This window comes from Typopeltis vanoorti, chromosome 20, assembly GCF_054136105.1.
Source record: "Typopeltis vanoorti isolate ZY-2024b chromosome 20, IOZ_Tvanoo_1.0, whole genome shotgun sequence".
Lineage (NCBI taxonomy): Eukaryota > Metazoa > Arthropoda > Arachnida > Uropygi > Thelyphonidae > Typopeltis > Typopeltis vanoorti.
In genome coordinates, this window is record NC_143568.1 from 61,905,777 (window position 1) to 61,926,714 (window position 20,938).

At 33.2% G+C, this 20,938-nt stretch overlaps 1 protein-coding gene across 1 annotated transcript in view; it reads right to left on the reverse strand.

The window, feature by feature from the left end:
- The window catches only part of CRMP (Collapsin Response Mediator Protein), a 242,908-nt gene that overhangs the window by 79,798 nt on the left and 142,172 nt on the right, over nt 1–20,938 (reverse strand). The window contains exon 8 of the mRNA XM_090409720.1: nt 17,823–17,964. Within this exon, the coding sequence (XP_090265846.1) occupies nt 17,823–17,964 (142 nt within the window). The remainder of the gene's footprint in view (nt 1–17,822; nt 17,965–20,938) is intronic.

Below are 20,938 nucleotides of genomic sequence, written 5' to 3' on the forward strand. Positions count from 1 at the left end.
AGAAACTCTGGTTTTTCATCCCGCATACAGACAAATCGGCCCTTCAGAACACACGCAATTTACAGACAAAAAATACTAATTGTGGTGGTGGTGGAGGGTAGATAGCGTTGATGGAGATGATTCGTAGTAGAGGTTCGGTGTAGTGGTTGAGGCAGTTGTAATAGTGGGTGTCCTCCTGCGATGAGTCTTCGGACTCCTTGGAGGTGTCAGGAATAATAATAATAATGCTGAGTCGAGACTATAGGTTTCAGCACGGCATGATAGATTCCTCCCCAACTTAATATATCATATGTGGTGTGCTTTGAATCCAGGCAGAATATAATATTTTTAGCATATTTAAATTTAAGAATCTGTTTAGGTAGTAAAGTCTGTTTAACATAATCCTTACTTATTTACGACATCGGTAATATGCAGTTTCCAGCTTAAACTATTATCAATTTTTAATCGCAAGTAAGTTATTACACTGACTTTTTCTATTTTCTCGCAGTTGCAATTTGTCCTGCAATTCCAATCATGCAAAATTAATTGTGCAGTGAAGTTCATTTTGCCAGTTGTATTTTGCAAGTTAAAATTTACGTATTTAGTTTTTGAGACATTCAGACTGAGTTTGTTTAACTGGAACCAATTTGTTACTTTCAAAAGATCAGCATTCACAATGGTTTTCATTTGTTATGCTGTGTCTGTAGTGAAAATTAGTATTGTATCATCTGCAAAAGTATTTATTTTACTGTTTAGTTTAAGATTGCAGAAGTCATCGATATAAATATTAAATAAAATTGGTCCCAAGACCTTGTGGTACACCACAGTCTACTGTGGTGTACCACAGTAGACTATAATAATAATAATAATAATATTATTATAGACTATAATAATTAATAATTAATATAGACTATAATAATTAATAATTAATATAGACTATAATAATTAATAATAAATATTATTAAAGACTATAATAATAATAATGCTGAGTCGAGACTATAGGTTTCAGCACGGCATGATAGATTCCTCCCCAACTTAATATATCATATGTGGTGTGCTTTGAATCCAGGCAGAATATAATATTTTTAGCATATTTAAATTTAAGAATCTGTTTAGGTAGTAAAGTCTGTTTAACATAATCCTTACTTATTTACGACATCGGTAATATGCAGTTTCCAGCTTAAACTATTATCAATTTTTAATCGCAAGTAAGTTATTACACTGACTTTTTCTATTTTCTCGCAGTTGCAATTTGTCCTGCAATTCCAATCATGCAAAATTAATTGTGCAGTGAAGTTCATTTTGCCAGTTGTATTTTGCAAGTTAAAATTTACGTATTTAGTTTTTGAGACATTCAGACTGAGTTTGTTTAACTGGAACCAATTTGTTACTTTCAAAAGATCAGCATTCACAATGGTTTTCATTTGTTATGCTGTGTCTGTAGTGAAAATTAGTATTGTATCATCTGCAAAAGTATTTATTTTACTGTTTAGTTTAAGATTGCAGAAGTCATCGATATAAATATTAAATAAAATTGGTCCCAAGACCTTGTGGTACACCACAGTCTACTGTGGTGTACCACAGTAGACTATAATAATAATAATAATAATATTATTATAGACTATAATAATTAATAATTAATATAGACTATAATAATTAATAATAAATATTATTAAAGACTATAATAATAATAATGCTGAGTCGAGACTATAGGTTTCAGCACGGCATGATAGATTCCTCCCCAACTTAATATATCATATGTGGTGTGCTTTGAATCCAGGCAGAATATAATATTTTTAGCATATTTAAATTTAAGAATCTGTTTAGGTAGTAAAGTCTGTTTAACATAATCCTTACTTATTTACGACATCGGTAATATGCAGTTTCCAGCTTAAACTATTATCAATTTTTAATCGCAAGTAAGTTATTACACTGACTTTTTCTATTTTCTCGCAGTTGCAATTTGTCCTGCAATTCCAATCATGCAAAATTAATTGTGCAGTGAAGTTCATTTTGCCAGTTGTATTTTGCAAGTTAAAATTTACGTATTTAGTTTTTGAGACATTCAGACTGAGTTTGTTTAACTGGAACCAATTTGTTACTTTCAAAAGATCAGCATTCACAATGGTTTTCATTTGTTATGCTGTGTCTGTAGTGAAAATTAGTATTGTATCATCTGCAAAAGTATTTATTTTACTGTTTAGTTTAAGATTGCAGAAGTCATCGATATAAATATTAAATAAAATTGGTCCCAAGACCTTGTGGTACACCACAGTCTACTGTGGTGTACCACAGTAGACTATAATAATAATAATATTATTATAGACTATAATAATTAATAATTAATATAGACTATAATAATTAATAATAAATATTATTAAAGACTATAATAATAATAATGCTGAGTCGAGACTATAGGTTTCAGCACGGCATGATAGATTCCTCCCCAACTTAATATATCATATGTGGTGTGCTTTGAATCCAGGCAGAATATAATATTTTTAGCATATTTAAATTTAAGAATCTGTTTAGGTAGTAAAGTCTGTTTAACATAATCCTTACTTATTTACGACATCGGTAATATGCAGTTTCCAGCTTAAACTATTATCAATTTTTAATCGCAAGTAAGTTATTACACTGACTTTTTCTATTTTCTCGCAGTTGCAATTTGTCCTGCAATTCCAATCATGCAAAATTAATTGTGCAGTGAAGTTCATTTTGCCAGTTGTATTTTGCAAGTTAAAATTTACGTATTTAGTTTTTGAGACATTCAGACTGAGTTTGTTTAACTGGAACCAATTTGTTACTTTCAAAAGATCAGCATTCACAATGGTTTTCATTTGTTATGCTGTGTCTGTAGTGAAAATTAGTATTGTATCATCTGCAAAAGTATTTATTTTACTGTTTAGTTTAAGATTGCAGAAGTCATCGATATAAATATTAAATAAAATTGGTCCCAAGACCTTGTGGTACACCACAGTCTACTGTTTTGGAGCTGCTATAGCTGTTGCTTATTTTTACAATTTGTAAACTGGCATTTACGTAATTTTTGAACAAGTTTAGGGCAGTACCTCGTATTCCTATGACTTCTAATTTTTTTTATTAAAATTTCATGTGATACAGAGTCAAAAGCTTTGTGTATATCTAGAAATAGTAAATTTGTATTCAGGTAGCTAAATTGAAAAATATAAAATATCATTTGTAAAATAAATGTTGTATTTGTATGATTAAATGTACATAAATTTCTAAATATATAGTTTTAAATGGTCAGTACAGGTAACCCTTGTTCAACGTGGTAATTATACAACGCGGTTTTGACAAAAACAGTCTAGAAATTGTAGTAATCCTTTATCTTTTCATATATTTTTCATTGCACGACTTAAGAATCAAATTTTATCTTTGTTAAATTTGTGTCTGCCCGTATCGTGCAGGTAGTTATAAGTAGCGAATTTATATTAGGAGAAAACACCCTTTAGCACGTGTATGTCAATTGTATATCATATAAAGTGTTTATTGTTGAAAATTGTCTTCGTTTTATGCCAGGAAAGCACATTAAAAATCATAAGTGTGTTATCTCAAGCTGAGCACTTTATTTTCTGGTGAGTTACGTACATAATATGTAATGCTTTTTTATGTAAAAAATTATTTTTATAGTAATGGCCACAAATTGCACCGAAAGAGGAAAAAATGAATATTGAAAAGAAAATTCGTCTTGAAGAAAAAAAATTAAAATCATGGATCATTTGAAAAATGGAGAAAAACCAGTTGTTGTAAGGACTTTGAATTTAAACGAATCAACAATTCAAACAATCCAACACAATGAACATAAAATCCGAGAAAGTGTTTATTGCTGGGTCAACAGTAAGTTCAAAGCTCGTTGCTCGTGTACGCAATTTTCTAAGACAAAAATGAAGAAATCTCTAATGATTTGGAAAGAAGATGCACTCAAAAGAAAATTCCTTTGGATGGAAATCTTATTAAACAAAAAACTCTCAAAGTTTATAAATATTTATAATGCAGACCAGTGTTCAATGCTGATGAATCCGGGTTATATTGGGGAAAAAAAATGCTAAAACGCACCTACATTTCAAAAAAAGAAAGATCAGCTCCTGGATTCAAAGTTTCCAAAGACAGAATTACTCTACTGTTTTGTAGTAATGCATCAAGTGATTACATGACAAAACTAATATTTATTAACCGATCCTCAAATCCTCGTGCTATGAAAGATTAAAATATGCACTTCTTTTTATTTTGCCTAAAACATTTATGCATTACGTGCAATGAAGCTTAATTGCAATTTGTAATTTTTATAATTTTATACTATGTATTTGTGTCATAGTTTATGTTTTCTTAACTTACATGAATTAAATAAAAATTTTTTTTGTTGGATATGTCATTGTTGTTTATATAATTTTTTTTTTAAAAAACCAATTTCGGAACATAACCCTACTTTTTGTATGTGATCCAAGTCTCGCATAACGCTGTAATAATTAGAGATTTTTATAAAGAGGATATTATCATAATATTAATCCTACCGGCTGCACCACTGCTTAAATATAGGATTTTTATTTATTTTATTTAATCTCCATTTCTAACAATTATTTTTAATTTTCGAGTGCTTTTAATATTTGCACAAGGGTTCACTCCGATTGGTGCAATGACCTCTTTTTTACTATTTCTTTCAGAATCCAAATAAATCACTGACTCAAGACCAAAATACAAAATAAACACATTTAATAAACATTTGATTGCCTCCGTAGCGCAATTGGAAGAACGACGGTACATTGTGCCCTTCGATTGGAAAAGGCCTGAGTTCAATTCCTGTCATGACGGGAGGAATCTTTATATGGACTTTTTCAATTGAAGGTGAGTTAGCTGATCTCATACGGAGGTAGCAGTTGTTTTTTCTCCTGGAAACTCTGGTTTTTCATCCCACATACAGACAAATCAGCCCTTCAGAACACACGCATTCAGACAAAAAATACTTGTGGTGGTTGTGGGCGGTAGAGGGTGCTGATGTAGATGATTGGTAGTAGCGGCTCGGTAGTGGTGGAGACAGAGTTGTACAGTGGGTGTGCTCCTGCGATGAGTCTTCGGACTCCTTGAAGGTGTCACGAATAGTAATAATAATAAAACAAACAATATATATACACTCAAACAATATTACATAACTACAAATTTAATTGGATCCAAGGCCTTTTAAAAAAATAAACTTACACTTAAGACTAGACTAAACACTTTCAGGGCCGGTTCTACTGACGGTGCAACGCATGCATTTGCACGGGGCAGCAATTTTCAGAGGGGCGGCCAAAATGAAAGTGAATAAAATGAAGATGCGGAATAAATAAAAATAATAATACTGCATAAGATCGCAGTTTTTATAATAAGTTGACTAGTGACTTATTATGTCCATGATGCTGTTTCTATTTCCGACAATCCATCAACCAATGATACTCACATAATGCCCTTCAGTAATCGAAGCTATGCGAGTCATTCTTTGCTTACTCTCTTTCCCTCTCCTCTCTATTCCTTGCATATGCAACAATGGAGTCTGCAATAAAACTGCATTTAAAAGTTCATTATGCGATCTTATATTTCCATCTTCTGCTTCTTAACTTACTATGAATTGAATTTCCCACTGTTAGCTGGTGTTAAATTCTGAATGAGAAGAATTATAATATAATAGTATCTCATTCAGAGTTTAACATAATCTGCCATTCCCAAGGCCAATTTTGTTCATCAGAATAAATGTTAAAATATTACCTACTGTTGTGTGTCACTATTTTGTATAATATATTGTAATATATTTGTAAAAACGTGTAGTTGTTAGTTGTATTAATCATGCTAATTCTTAGTATTGTGTATGCATACCATGTGAACTAAACACGGGAACTTGGAACTTGTACGAATTATCCGATTATATGAATTACTGCCTAAGGCAAGACACGTGTACTAGAAAACGATCGTATACGAAGTAATTGAAATTTCCACTAGAGTCCTTCTCTTTGAGTAACGGCCATCGATACTGTAATCTACAGAACATTTCAGTTGTTTTTGAGCGTGTATTAAGGAAAGTTGATTTTGCTCAGTGTTAGTGACTGTTATAGTGATAAGTTTTTTTTAGAGCTTTATGTAAATTAGTAGTTAGTACAGTGTTTCAACCTCCATTAATTACTAAATAATACCATACTAATAATAATATTTTATTGTAGGGTTTAAAACAATTTTAATATTCAAATAGATTACAATGTCTGATAAAAAAAAAACCATCAGGTGCAGAATATCGCAAATGGAAACTGGAAAAAAAATGCGATATTCAAAAACATAGCGGGACTTTACTTAAATATCTAAAAACTGAATCAGCTGATGTAGGGCCGGAGGAAATAAGTAAATGTACCGAAACCAATGATTCTGAGCTCATGGCAAGTACTTCTAACTCTGAACCCAGCAACATAGACATTGCAAGGAATCTCGAAAATGAGACTGATATGACAGTTTCCAAATCTAGATATTTAAGTGATGAACTTGATAGGTACACTGATCAAGCTAGATGGAATCCTTCTTTAAGAGATGCCGAAAGACTGGAAATCGTAAAAAAGGGCCCGCCAGAGAAACCAAACAGTGATTTCATTTTTCCGCACAGCTCTAATGGTAGGAAATATAAATTAAATTTTTACACCAGGAAACTAAGCAATGGAGAACATTAATCGATCATGATTAGTGTATTCAAAAGAAAAAGATTCTGTATTTTGTTTCTGCCGTAATATGTCATTCACTACTGATGGGTATAATGATTGGGGTCATTTGTATCTTAATGAACACGAGAAATCTAAAAACAATTTCAAAATGTGGATTGAATTATCGTCCAGGCTTAAATTAGAACAGACAATTGATTCAATGCAACAAAAGTTATTAAATTCAGAAATTCGGCACTGGAGGAGCATAACAGAATGCCTAATTGCTGTTGTCCAGTTCTTGGGCTAACAATGCTTACAATTTCATGGAACATCTGATAATTTATATGACCCTAACAATGGAAATTTTTTACAGCTTGTTGAACTGATTGCCAGATTTGACAGTGCTATGTCTGAACATTTAATGAGAGTAGCTTGTGGTTCGGCCCAACATTATCTTGGGAAAAATATTCAAAATGAATTGATTGCTCTCCTCTCTGGAACCATAAAAAAACAAATTTCTATGGTTGAGAAAGCTAAATATTACAGCATAGTTGCAGACTGTACTCCCGATGTAAGCCACATTGAAAAGTTAACACTAATTGTAAGATTCGTTAATACGGATCCAAATGATATCAACATTCATGAGCATTTTCTTGGTTTCATTCCTGTAGAAGCTACTACTCGCCCTAAGAATATTACCGACATTGCCTGTGACAAGTGAGCGTAGTTTCTCAAAACTGAATCTTATTAAAACTTACGCTCAACAATGGCCGAAACTAGATTCTAAGGACTTGCCATGATTTCAATTGAACATGAAATCAGTCAGAAATTAGACTATGCAGACCTAATTTCTGATTTTGCAAATATGAAAGCAAGAAAAGTGTATTTTTAATCAATAGATACTAAAAACAATATACATTCTAATTAAAATAATGTGAAAATAGTGCTAAAACTATAACTTGTACATTCTATAGTTAAGTGTAACTCAACAGTTCACCATTGTACAAGTGAAGATTCCATATATGTAAGTAATAAATTATATATGCATTTCATTTAATTGTCGATTGATGAAGTCTATTTATTTTATGAATATGCAATATTTTAATCACCTTATCAGTGCATTATTATTAATGTTACTATATTTAAAATTAATGGTCATGAAACTAATGTTCCCGTGTGGGGACACCTGTAACCCCTATCGGGTGCATCCCCTGGTGGCAGATTGGGGAATGCTCATCATAGTTTACTATGAAGGGTAGAAGGGAAATAAAATACCTCCCGCGGACCAACAGGATAGTACTTCCCTCATAGGCCGGTCTGGGGGGCCTCAAAGGTGGCAGCTCCACCACCAGACTCAGGTGCTGAAGGCTAATCCCCTGCACACCTTAAAATTTCACTCATTAAAAGAAAAAGAGATAGCCTAACTGCCTAAATGGTTAACGACAAAGTGAAGGAAAAGGTACATGAGATACGGAACATGGAACATTAAAAGTCTACATGGAAAAGAAAACGAATTAATTGATGAATTTAAAAAATCAAGATTGGATTTGCTAGCAGTCACAGAAACAAAAAAGAAAGGTCAAGGTTGCCAGAAAATGAAAGATGGGTATATACTTTTCTATTCAGGGGTAAACCCAAGAGAATGGGGAAAACAAGGGGTAGCTTGCACAATTAAACCAGATCTCAAAGAATATATTACTAAATGGCAACTAATAAACGAAAGGTTGTTGACAATCACTATAGATATTAAATCAGACAACCAAGTATTAATGATAATTAATACTTGGTTGTAATGTAATGATGAACGATAACATTAACAAAGAAATTAAAGATAAATTCTTCGAACTCTTACAAAAAACAATTGAAGAATGGCCGGGTAGGGAATCAAATAGATGAAGAAACGAAACAAGTGTTGGGATCACAAGGAAAAATAACCCGGAATAATAATGGAGAAAGAATAATAAATCTTTGCCTTACAAATAATTTAGTAATAGCGAATACTATGTTCAAGCATAAAGAAATCCATAAGTTTACCAGGGAAGAGCCCAATAGAAATGAAAAATCTATAATTGACTACGCTATCATAAGCAGATCGTACTGGAAGTATACAAAAAATGCAAGAGTCTACAGAGGTCCTGAAATAGGCAGTATTGGAAACAATCCATAAAATAAAAGTTGAAAAATGTAGAAAAATTAGCAAGGAAATAAATGTTAAGATAAAGAACTACAAACTAAAGAAAGAAGAAACAGCCATTGAGTATAAAAGTAAAATAGAAGAGAAGATGAAAGAAGTAGAAAAAGAGATATATGAAGACTAAGATGTAGAAAACATATGGTACAGGTTCAAAACACTTCTAGAAACAAGCAAAGAAATTTGTGGTGTATCATTAAATAATAAACAGAAGAAACATAAAACACCTTGGTGGACTGAAGAACTAAAAGAAGAAATTAAAAAGAAAAAGCAATTATGGAAGAGATATATAACATCAAAGCTGCAGGTTGATAGAGAACTATACAACAACCAAAGAAATAAAGTTAAAACCTTAGTGAAAGCAGAGAAAAGAAAATGCTGGGAAGACTTCGGACATACTTTAGAACAAAATTTTAAAGGAAACCAAAAACTCTTCTATAATGTTTTAAGAAGAATGAGGTCAGGGAAAGAATGCCCCATAAAGTTTATCAAAAATAAGGATGGAAAGTTACTCACAAATTCTGAAGACATCATGGAAAGATGGAAACAGTACTTTTAATGGTGTATCATTAAATAATAAACAGAAGAAACATAAAACACCTTGGTGGACTGAAGAACTAAAAGAAGAAATTAAAAAGAAAAAGCAATTATGGAAGAGATATATAACATCAAAGCTGCAGGTTGATAGAGAACTATACAACAACCAAAGAAATAAAGTTAAAACCTTAGTGAAAGCAGAGAAAAGAAAATGCTGGGAAGACTTCGGACATACTTTAGAACAAAATTTTAAAGGAAACCAAAAACTCTTCTATAATGTTTTAAGAAGAATGAGGTCAGGGAAAGAATGCCCCATAAAGTTTATCAAAAATAAGGATGGAAAGTTACTCACAAATTCCGAAGACATCATGGAAAGATGGAAACAGTACTTTCAAGAATTATTGGAAGATGCAGGACACGATAAAAATAGAACCCTAAGAGCAAGACACACAAGCAAAATAGAAGATCAGAGTGAAGAAATTCATGCAAATGAACTGTTAGCAGCAATAAATAAAATAAAACTGGGCAAATCAGCAGGCCATGACCAAATAACACCAGAAATGGTAAAGAATTTAGGAACGAAAGCCATAAAATTTCTTTTACACCTATTCAATGTTGTACAGAAAAAGAAAATTATTCCCAAAGACTGGGAAGTAGCTATAATAATCCCTATATTTAAGAAAGGAGACAATCGCAAATGTGAAAACCATAGAGGAATTTCGCTTTTAAGCGTTCCAGGAAAATTATATACCCGCATTTTAGAAGCGAGGCTTAGGAATCAAATAGAGGACACACTGGATGAAATGCAATATGGCTTTCGAAAAAATAGAAGCACACAGGATCTTATCTTCAGTCTTAGACAAATATCAGAGTAAACATTGGAATATGGAAAACAACTACAATCATGCTTTATAGATTTTGAAAAGGCCTTTGACTGAGTTCCCAGACACTTAATATGGCAAACATATGGGAATGAATATAGGGTTGGTGAGATGGATAGGTGGGTGGTTGATGGAGAGATATCAGAGAGTGGTTTATTCATATAAGATGATAGCAGGTCTATGGAATGAACCATATGAGAACAGGTTGAAGATTTGTGGGTTGCAGAAACTGGTTGATAGGCGGAAAAGGGGAGTATGATTAAGACATTCAAATTGCTAAAAGGATTCTATAAGATTAATTCAGAGGATATTTTTGAGATCAGGACTGGTGGTGGGAGAACTAGGGGACACCTATGGAAGCTGGGAAAGAGTGTGGTTAGCAGTGGTGTTAGAACTGGGTTCTTTACTTTTAGAGTGGTAAATGAGTGGAATAAGCTGTCAGAGTCTGTTGTGGGTGCTATGACAGTGAGTGAGTTCAAGGCAAGGTATGATAGATACTGTGAGAATGTCGTATAGTTGTGTGGACATGATGTTTAGGGCCTCCCTCGATGAGTATAAGGACTCCCTGGAGTTGCCCGTAATAATAATTATAATAGTTGTCCTTATTGCAATGTTTAAGGGAGAACAACAACGTTGAAAGTTTGTTGACCCTTCCTGTTGAGTTTGATTTCTAAACTTAAGGTTTTGTAGTTGACTTACTACTTAGTAATTTTATATTTGTGCTTTATTTTTTTATTATCTTTTGCTTTGGTTCATTACCTTTTGCAAGTTATAATTTGTTAAAGCTTGTATCACTTTTTACTAAAATAAAGAGCCAAAAGGCTTCAGTTTGGCAATGCAAAATTATATAAATCAAGTGAACATTAAATTCTGCATTATTTCAAAGCTGAATGTAGAAACTATGAATGTTTTGATCTGTATTCCTGTAAGCTCTGGTCAAATTTTGTATGAAACTTTCATAGTTTCTACATTCGGCTTTGAAATAATGCTGGATTTAATATCCGCTTGATTTATAGTATCACTTTTCTTTCTCTCCCAGTTAATATTTAACGGATGTGTAGATACCAAGAATTGTACAGCCGCTGTACAACGGTGGTCTACACAATGCAGTGGTTCTCAACCCTATGCGGGTGCAAATGCACCTGAGGAGCGATTTGCACATACTCGCTGTCAGTTATTAAATAAGAAAAAAAAAAAAATTAAAACTGGAAAATATGTCTTCTCCTAGTAATAATATTTATTGAAATCATAAAAAATGATCATTTTATGTTATATTAACATTTTGTAATTCCTCTGTCTTTAAGTGTAAGTGTTACCAGTGCCAATTTTGTGCGTGTGCTTTATGTATTTAGTCTACTGGCAACTCTGCACTTGAGGGATGTATCACCACTTCACTGGTGTTGTCGGCATGCTTTAACCATACACTGTTGTGTTTAAAAATTTTGCCCCAAAATGAGTAATCCAAATAAAAAAAACAATGACCCTAAAAATTCAATAATTGGGAAGAAGACTATTGTTTTATCCAGAGTTAAAGAGAAATGCTTTTGCTTATGGTGTGATGGTTTAATTTAGTCGCATAATAAATGTTAATGCGTATTTAACATTTATAATTCCTCTGTACTACTTTCATAGTTAATTAATTTCTTAATTGTTATCATTTGATAAGCAAGTATAAATTTTCATAGAAAAAAATATTGGTGCCCACCATTCTCTTCCCAATCTCAGATGTGCCTGCGATCACAACCAGGTTGAGAACTCCTGCATCAAACTTTCATTAATGGGATACATAGTAATAGATGAACTCAGTTCCAGCGCTGTCAGCTTAAAAACAAACAAGCTACTACAGGTATATTCAAATTAAATTCTGAAGAGAAAAAGATTACCTATCCTGACAAATCAGTTCCAGTTCTATACTAATGGCAGGAAAAGAGCATGGCTTGGCAGTATTATCATTTTCATTAGTGCAGATTGAGTCTCTTGATATTGAAGAGGGGGGGGGTATTTGAATGCCATAGCCTACTTGAACATTTTCACAATTTCTACTTGCATGTGTCTTATTGATAACATCCGTTAATGGTTACTTCCAACAAGATAATGTACCATGTCCTATCAGATAGAATCAAACAGGAATGATTCCAGATGTATGAGGATTTACTGTATTTCATTGGCCTGCTCACTAACTGGATCAGTCACAGAGAAATGGATTGAGTTGTTTTATACCAGGGGTCCGTTAGTTCTCTTTCTTGCTGTAAAATGTGATTAAAATTGTTTTGAGGATTAGAGTGCCACATCTTTATTAGGTAGGTTTTGTCTAATAAATTTGCCACTGTATGTGTTTGTGTCTACACTAAAAAAAATTTCTGACAGTTAAGTAATTATTATTACCCCAAGACCTCATGGAGTCAAAGACTCATCTGGGAGGACCTTTTATCACACACACAGCCAGGGGTGAATGCTGGTCTTGAAATTCATGCTTGCTCTTGTTATCCTTCAGGGAGTGAGAGGTGTGATTGAAATCTGATTATCGGAATAATGAATTACTGGTAACCCTCGTATAACACGGATGTTAGGTTCCATAGAAATGCTGCGTTATATAAATCGCATTGTAAAAATAATCATAATTTAAAAATCTGAATATTTTTACGAGTTGTTTATGCTAGAATGTTTATTAGTTTTGATTTCATAACACACATTGTCGGCACTTGTGCCCATTAGTGAAATTAATTTGTCAAAGTGATATGTAAAACATTTAAAAAATTTATGTACTTACCGGATTTGAATAGTTGTATTACTTTAAAAACAATTTTATTGTAGTTTAAAATATTAAGTGTTGTGTTTTTTGAAGACATTCTCTTCTCACTAACAGAGACACCATGTCAGCCATTGTATTTAGTTTCTTGTTTACCAGTTTCAAGAAGTGCGCATGCTCGCCGAGAAGTTTGATGTGTGATTGACAGCTGACAAGAACAGCATTTGGTATCAGAGGAACAGAGAGTAAACAAGAAGAATGTTTGGAGGAAATAAGAACACAAGCCGGCAGATATTTAGGTTCGGAGGAACTTGAGTTTTTTTTATGTGACAGTTGGAGGAAAATTAATAGTATATTCCAAAAAAGGAATCATGGAACTATGAAATTTAAAGTGGAATAAGTATTGATAAATAAAAGGGAAATATCACTATAGGCGTTTTAAAAGGAATATTGGAGGAAACTCTAATTGGAAGATTTATAGTAGGTTCCGAAAAGGGAATCGTAGAACTGAGAGTTTTTTTTTTTTTTTTTTAAGTGGAAGAGTTAAGACTGTCAAATAAGCATTAGTGAATAAAAGAAGAAATTTTCATTTATGTTCTAAAGGAATGTTTGAGAAAACTCTGATTAGGAAGTTTCATCTGTCTTAAGGATGCCGGATCAAACTATTATTTGTACTAAAAAGAGACAGAATTGAGTTAGGAAGAATTAATGTGTGCTACATGAGTGATGAGAAAGGATCCTGAAAATGAAGAATAAAGTCATATATCTTTGGAAAAGGGCCTTGACAGAAAGAGAGAAACTAGTTATGAACATTTTGTCACTGTGAAAACAAAGTGTTCAGGGTGGACTCTAGCATTTTGTCGCCCCGTACAATCGATTACTTGACGCCCCAGCACCAACCTCAAATTAACTTTTGGAATTTTGAAAACTATTATGTTCAACATTAGTTTCTTCTTCATCTATGATCTCTTACGCTTTTAAGCGTCGAGATTTTGCCAAAGAGATTTCCATGCCGTCCTGTCCAAGGTTTGTTGTTTTGCTTCTTTCCAGTTAATTCCCTTCTTTTCCAATTTTCTTTAATTTCCTTTTGCCAACCTTTCCTGGGTCTGCTTATGTTTCTTTTTCCTATTTTCTGGCTTTCGTATACAGTTTTTGCTATTCTTCCTTCTTCCATTCGATTAAGATGTCCAAACCATCTCATTTAGGCTTGTGTTATGAATTGATTCAGAGGTGCAACTTGAAGGCTGTCTCTTATGGTTTGATTTCTTATTCGATCTAGTCTTGTTTTTTGTGCCACTTTCCTGAGATATTTCATTTCAATTGTTTGTAGTTTATTTGTGTTTCCTGTTGTTAAACACCAAGACTCACAACTGTATGTTAATGTTGGTAGAAACACCGAACGGTACACTGCCATTTTGGTATTTTGGGTGACTTCTTTCTTATCTAGGAGCGGACCTTTCATTGCATAGAATAGCTTTGTTCCCCCTCTTATCCTGTTGTTAATTTCTGTGTCTAATCTACCATCTTCTTGTATATATGATCCCAAGTATTTAAAGGAGTGGACTTGTTAAAGTTGGTGATTCTTTATTTTTATTATGTGTTTTTGTTTGTTTCTAGATATGATCATTGTTTTAGTTTTATTTATATTTATGGTCATATTCCTTTTCTTTGTTTCTTCATACCAAATGTTGATATTGTACTGCAGCTCTTCAGCTGTATTTGCTAGAATCACTACATCATCTGCAAAAGCTATATGTGAAATCCTGGTTTCTTTCATTTTCCTGTATCCTAAGTGGAACTTTTTTGTTTTTGTTTGGCATGCCTTTAAAATTTCATCCATTACTACGATGAAGAGGGCTGAGGATACAGCCTTGCCTCACTCCTACATTTGTTTCAAATTCTTTTGATCTATTATTACAGGTTATTACATAATTTCTATTACTTTTGTAGAGGCTTTGTATGGCTGCTATTAAGTTATCTTGTATCTTGTTTTTCTTTAATGTTTTTATTATTATTATTATTATTTTCAGGCTACTCCAGGAGTCCTTAGACTCATCGTTTTCAACAAATATGGCTGTATTAACTTGCCGAAGATCTGGGAGACAGTCATATTAAGAAAAAACTAGCACTTTTCTAGGACTCTAGTAATATATGATAGCGTTTTTTTTTTCATTTTTTTTTTTCAGATAGAGGGCGCCAAAATCAGGACTCTAGTCTTTGTGTTGCTGCTACAATTTTGTTTAAGTACACCATGTTGTTTTAGTCTCGCGTATTGTGACAAACAGTGTTTTTGTGCTCTGAAGATGCTGGTTATAATACCAGCGAAATATCAGCATCAAGTTAATAAATTAATTATTTACTTAGTTTCTGTGTTCTATTATACCGTTAAAATAATAAACAACAAGTCAAATTCTCAGATGCTATTACCAGGTCAAGCACTCTCACACCCCTAGTATTTTCAATTACATGCTGTCTCAGATAGTTATCCCTTAATAATTGAATAAAATCCATTTCGTTCCTCACGTGTCCTCTCCTCCTTCCAATCAATGTTACCATACTTGAAATCCCCCATAATAATTACCCTCCTTCCACTCATTTCATCAATTTGTTTATGCATACTATCTCCACAATCTATTCCATCACCTGGTCTATAGCAACACCCAACTGTATATTTTGTTCTGCCAGTCTCAATCTCACACCAAATACCCTCAAATGAGCTCTTTTCACTATCCTGCGATATAACTTCAATTCTCCTTGGCTGCAGTTCATCAGCTATCATCAATAACACTCCTCCTCCCCATTTTATTCTCTCTGTCCCTCCTAAACACACTATAACCTACATATTTTATCCCACTAACTATATCATCTTCTGTCAGCCATGTTTCACTAATGCCAATAACCTGTGGCCAGGAAGAGCCAATCAAGGCCAAAAATTCTTCCTTCTTGTTCCTAATACTCCTGGCATTAGCATGCATGAAATGCAGTGGTCCCTTTTGTCCCACCCCTATCTTGATGCTTTATTCTAACTATCCCATTCCGATTTCTTGTCCTTAGTACTGGCTCAGGTACATCATATACATTCTTACACTCAACTTTCTCACTGATGTCTGCATATCCACTCCTCCCTCCCTTCCTTGGTAGTTCTAATATCCCTGGTTCTTCACATCCATTTTCACTTCATTCAGCAACACTTTTTCCAGTCTCTGCACACCAAATCCATTCAAATGCAGGCCATCCATCTTCTATAAATCCTTTCGCCCATCAAACTCATTCCACACGTTCATGAATTCCACACCACACCGTCTGCATAACCTGTGCATGAAGTCATTTGCTATTATGTCCCTCCTTCTAAACTCCTCTCTGTCATACCACAGCAACAGACTCACCATCCTAACTCTGTCACTCTTTTCTTTCGCTACCTTTAACAATACTTTCAAGTCCTTCTCATAAAAAATTTATCTCCTTTCAATTCATTCGTACCTGCCACAACTATCAATTCCTTCACCCTCTGTTTTTGCACTCTAATACTGTCATTTACATCCTTAAACTTTGCACCCGGTAAGTACGATTTAGTTAAACTCCCATCTATCACTCCTCTTAATAATGAGTCACCATACAACACTCTTTCCTTCATTTCAGAAACTCTCGCACTCTTATGCTTATTTTTCCTTTCAAACACTCATTTATTTCCGTTAGCCGAGGCACTCTGGAAAGAGTTTTGCAGGTGCTCTAATTGCCACTGCACATTTTGTATCACTGCATGCAACCTAGCGAGCTCACTCCCTACAAATAATTCCTCATTTTTTTCATCATTTAAATCATTTTCTCTCTCTGTATTGTTGCTTTCACTCTCTCTTTGATCACCACTCTCACTGCCATCTTGTACAACATCGCAATTCCCTATCAAGCCACTATTTTTACTCACATTCTGGCTTTCTTCAACCATAACTATCTCACTATCTGACACATACTTCAATTCCTCACTTTGCTTACACTTTCTGCACATTCCACCACTTTCACTTTCCATCCACTCCAGCCTCATTCGGGAATGCATACATCCCACACACACATCACATTGGACAAACTCCCTCATATTACAGTTTTTGAACAAAGGCGTCGTATTTTCGTACACCATTATCTTACGTTGCATTGCCGCCATGTGCTATTCTATGAAATGCATCATTAAAATACTAAATTAAATAAAACGAGATTCACACAGACACAACAAGCTACCAAAATTAGACAATATTATGTTATGATTTAAACCAATATTCCAATTTTCACTCAAAATTATACTTAGCTTTTGGGAGCTCTCTGAAAACACTACACACCGTGTAGCCCTCTAATGGAACAAAAAAGTAGCTTCTTTGAAAGAAGCATCTCCACTAACAGACAAATTTCAGATGCCACTTTGTATGTGAGACGGAATATATTCTGATGTCCAAAGCTAAGCACTAACTAGTTAGCATGCAAGTTATTTAGGCAAACCTGCACTTTTACAATTCTTTTCATAACTTTATTTTTATCCATTTTTGCAAGTGCTAAGTGGTCAAATTACAATGAACTTTCATGTTCTTTATCAAGAACAACAAACACTTCTAGTGTATGTATTAGAATGTACTGTATATATTTTTTTTTTCATGAGCTCCACTTTGAAAGAAGGCAGATTACCTGATTTTAAGGCAGTAATTCTTCAATTCCGGAATATTTAAATTTTTTTTTTTTAAATATCAACAGAAATTATAGTGTAATTATCAACTAGATTAACAGCAGAAACAAAAAAATATGATTTAAAAATAAAAACATACCACTCCCTTTTCCCATATGATTGACATTCTATCTTCAACACCATTAACTCCATTAGGAATCTTTGTAAAATCATCACACCCCATTGCTTTTTGATTAGCATTAAAAGTACAATTATCACTTCCTGTTGTTTGAAGTTCTCCACTAGAAAGAAATTTTGCACTTTCATGCTTTGAAAAAGTAAAAATGTAGCATATTTACAATCATATATCAGTTCACAATGACCATTGCATATTCGAAAAGTAAAAACTTAAAACCATAATGCATAGATTCATTAAATCATAAACGAATAGAAATTAACAATGTTATACATTATAAATTGTGATTCATATTCACTGTTTAAAAACTGCATGAAAATTAGGCTTTGATTTTTACTAAAAGGTTAAATTTCTACATAGTAAAGAACAAACGCACCTCAGATGCATGAAAAAATGATATATGACAAATCATCTTTAAAGTCTGAAAATACAGCAGATCCTTAATTTAACGGACTAATTGGAAAGGAGCATCTGCTATTGTCGAAAGTCCATTAAATCGAAAGTATTTTAAAAACATAGATTAATAACAAACTTACAATGTACAGGATGTATTAAAATGTTATTATTATACAGGATGTATTAAAATATTATTAAAAAAGTTACATATGAATAGAATATTATAATGCATACGAGTAATTTATACAGACCACTAAAACATCTGTTAAAAATATAAAAATAAATTTACAACAGGAATACTTTATTTTATTTAAAGACGTCAAAAACTAATTACATTAGTTACAATGTAACTAATGGAGTGTTTTCACCACTTTATTTTATTTTTTTTCTGAAAGACTTTGTTTTCATAAAAAAAAGTATGGTTCCCATGCACCTAAGTTTAATTAGGTGTAAACTTACTTTATAATTTTCTGTGTTTCCTATGTTTTTACCAAATTATACTGCATTTCCAAAGATATTTTTAATTATCTCATGTTAGCCTGAGGTCAATGGATAAAAATCATGATTTCTAAAATGAATATACTATTCCTCCCATTTTGTGCAATTAAAAAAAGTGACATTTTATCAGATAACCAAAAAAACTTTATGCAGTTTTTCATAATAAAAATTTAACAACTGCAGAAATTTATACAATTTATAGAAATTTTCATAAAATGTTTTCATTAAAATAAGCACCTTCACAATCCATGACTCTTTCCCAACAAGATACAAGTTTGTAATTTCTGCTTTTATAAAACGTTTTGGCTTTAGAAGTAATAAATCTAGCAACTTCTGCTTCAATTTCTGTTTTATTGCAGAACTCTAAGTTCCTCCGTAGCACAATTCGAAGAACGATGGTACGTTGTGCCCTTCGATTGGAAAAGGTGCGAGTTCAATTCTCATCATAATGAGAGGAATCTTGATATGGTTTTTTCAGTTGAAGGTGAGTTAGCTGATTTCATATGGAGGTAGCAGGGTTTTTATCCTGCCTACAGACAAATCAGCCTTGAGAACACACACAAATTAAAGACAAAAAAAAATACTAGTTGTGGCCAGTAGATGGCATTGGCATAAATGATGATGGTAGTGGCGGATTGGTATGGTTGGTAATTGTGGTGGAGACAGTTGTAGAAGTATGTGCCCTCCCTCGATGATTCCTTGGACTCCTGAGGTGTCACGTAATAGTAATAATAATAATAACAACAACCGTTTATTACACATGCGATTGTCTAGTGCCAAAAAAAAGATGATAATCACTTAGAGAAATGTCAGGAAAATATGGAGGATGATGGAGTATCTCTCATCCTAAAACACAAATCTTCTCACAGGTAAGTTTTGCAGTATAAGATTTTGCGTTGCCATGCAAGAATAACACTTTCTTCCGATTAACTAGTCCTGGCTGTTTCTGAAATAACGCATCCTGCACATGCTCAAGTTGCATCGAGTAGATCTCAGCTTTATTTTTTGGTCTGCAGCAAGAAACTCATAGTAGACAATACTGCCTCCAGTCCACCACACACAAAGCATAGTCTTCTGGGCTAAACAGTGCCTTTGAAATGTGTGGTAGTGGATCGTTTGGTGACAACCAATGATAAGTTCACTTCCTGTTAGAGTACAAGATCCATTTTTCATCATAAGTGAGCGAGTAATCCAAAAACAGCTCATTTTTATGATGTGAAAGAAGTGAAGAACAAATTAATAGCCTTTGAAGTTTATTATCATCTGATAATGCATGTGGGACCCGCTTGCTTAGTTTCCATGATTTTCCCAGTTGATGCAAGTGTGAAGGAATTTTTCACTACTCATATTAAACATTTGTGAAAGTTCTTGACATATTAATCTTGAATTATTTTCAACAGCAGCACATAATTCTTCATTATCAATAATGAAGGGTCATCCTGAAAGTGGTGCATCTTCAAGTGATTCAACACCAGAAACAAATTTTTATTAAACCATTTCTGTGCAGCAAGTTCTCCTATCGCATCTTTTCCAAATGCCACACACCTTATGGGATGCTTTTGAAGCCTTCAAACCGAGTTTAAATCCATAAAGCAAACAAGCCCAAATTACATCAGGTTCAAACTGACATTTTAAAAGGGTTCAAAGTCACAGAAAAAGAATACACACCAAGTTAGAGTGCACTGATTGACTGACACATATCTGTGCCTTATGATGCACATAAAAAATTGCACATTGCAAACCACTACAAAATAAAGCAAGTCATTGCAGCAAACTTGACTGAAACCACAGAAACATTTTTGGTTACCTGATATAAATAAATACACCTAATTATGAGAGGACACTATGCAGAATTACAAGTTGATATTTCATGTCTGAAAATAATGATCAAATACAAAGTGCAAAAATCAAAAAAGCATTTATATTTAAGATTCTGGATCCAGTTCCCTTTAATGTGAAGAGTTTTAAATCTGATGTTTCCTACAAGATGCCAACTTTTATTCGAGTGTGTGTGTGTGGGAAGGGGGGTTGGAAATAGGATATCTGGTATGCAAGAATATCACAAAAATGCAGAGAAATGGGCAATTATAAAGTACAGAGAAAAAAAAATTCTGAAGATATGTTCAAAGTGCTCCCACATCTCATTACAAATATTTCTCCAATCTCAAATGCATATAATCCATTAG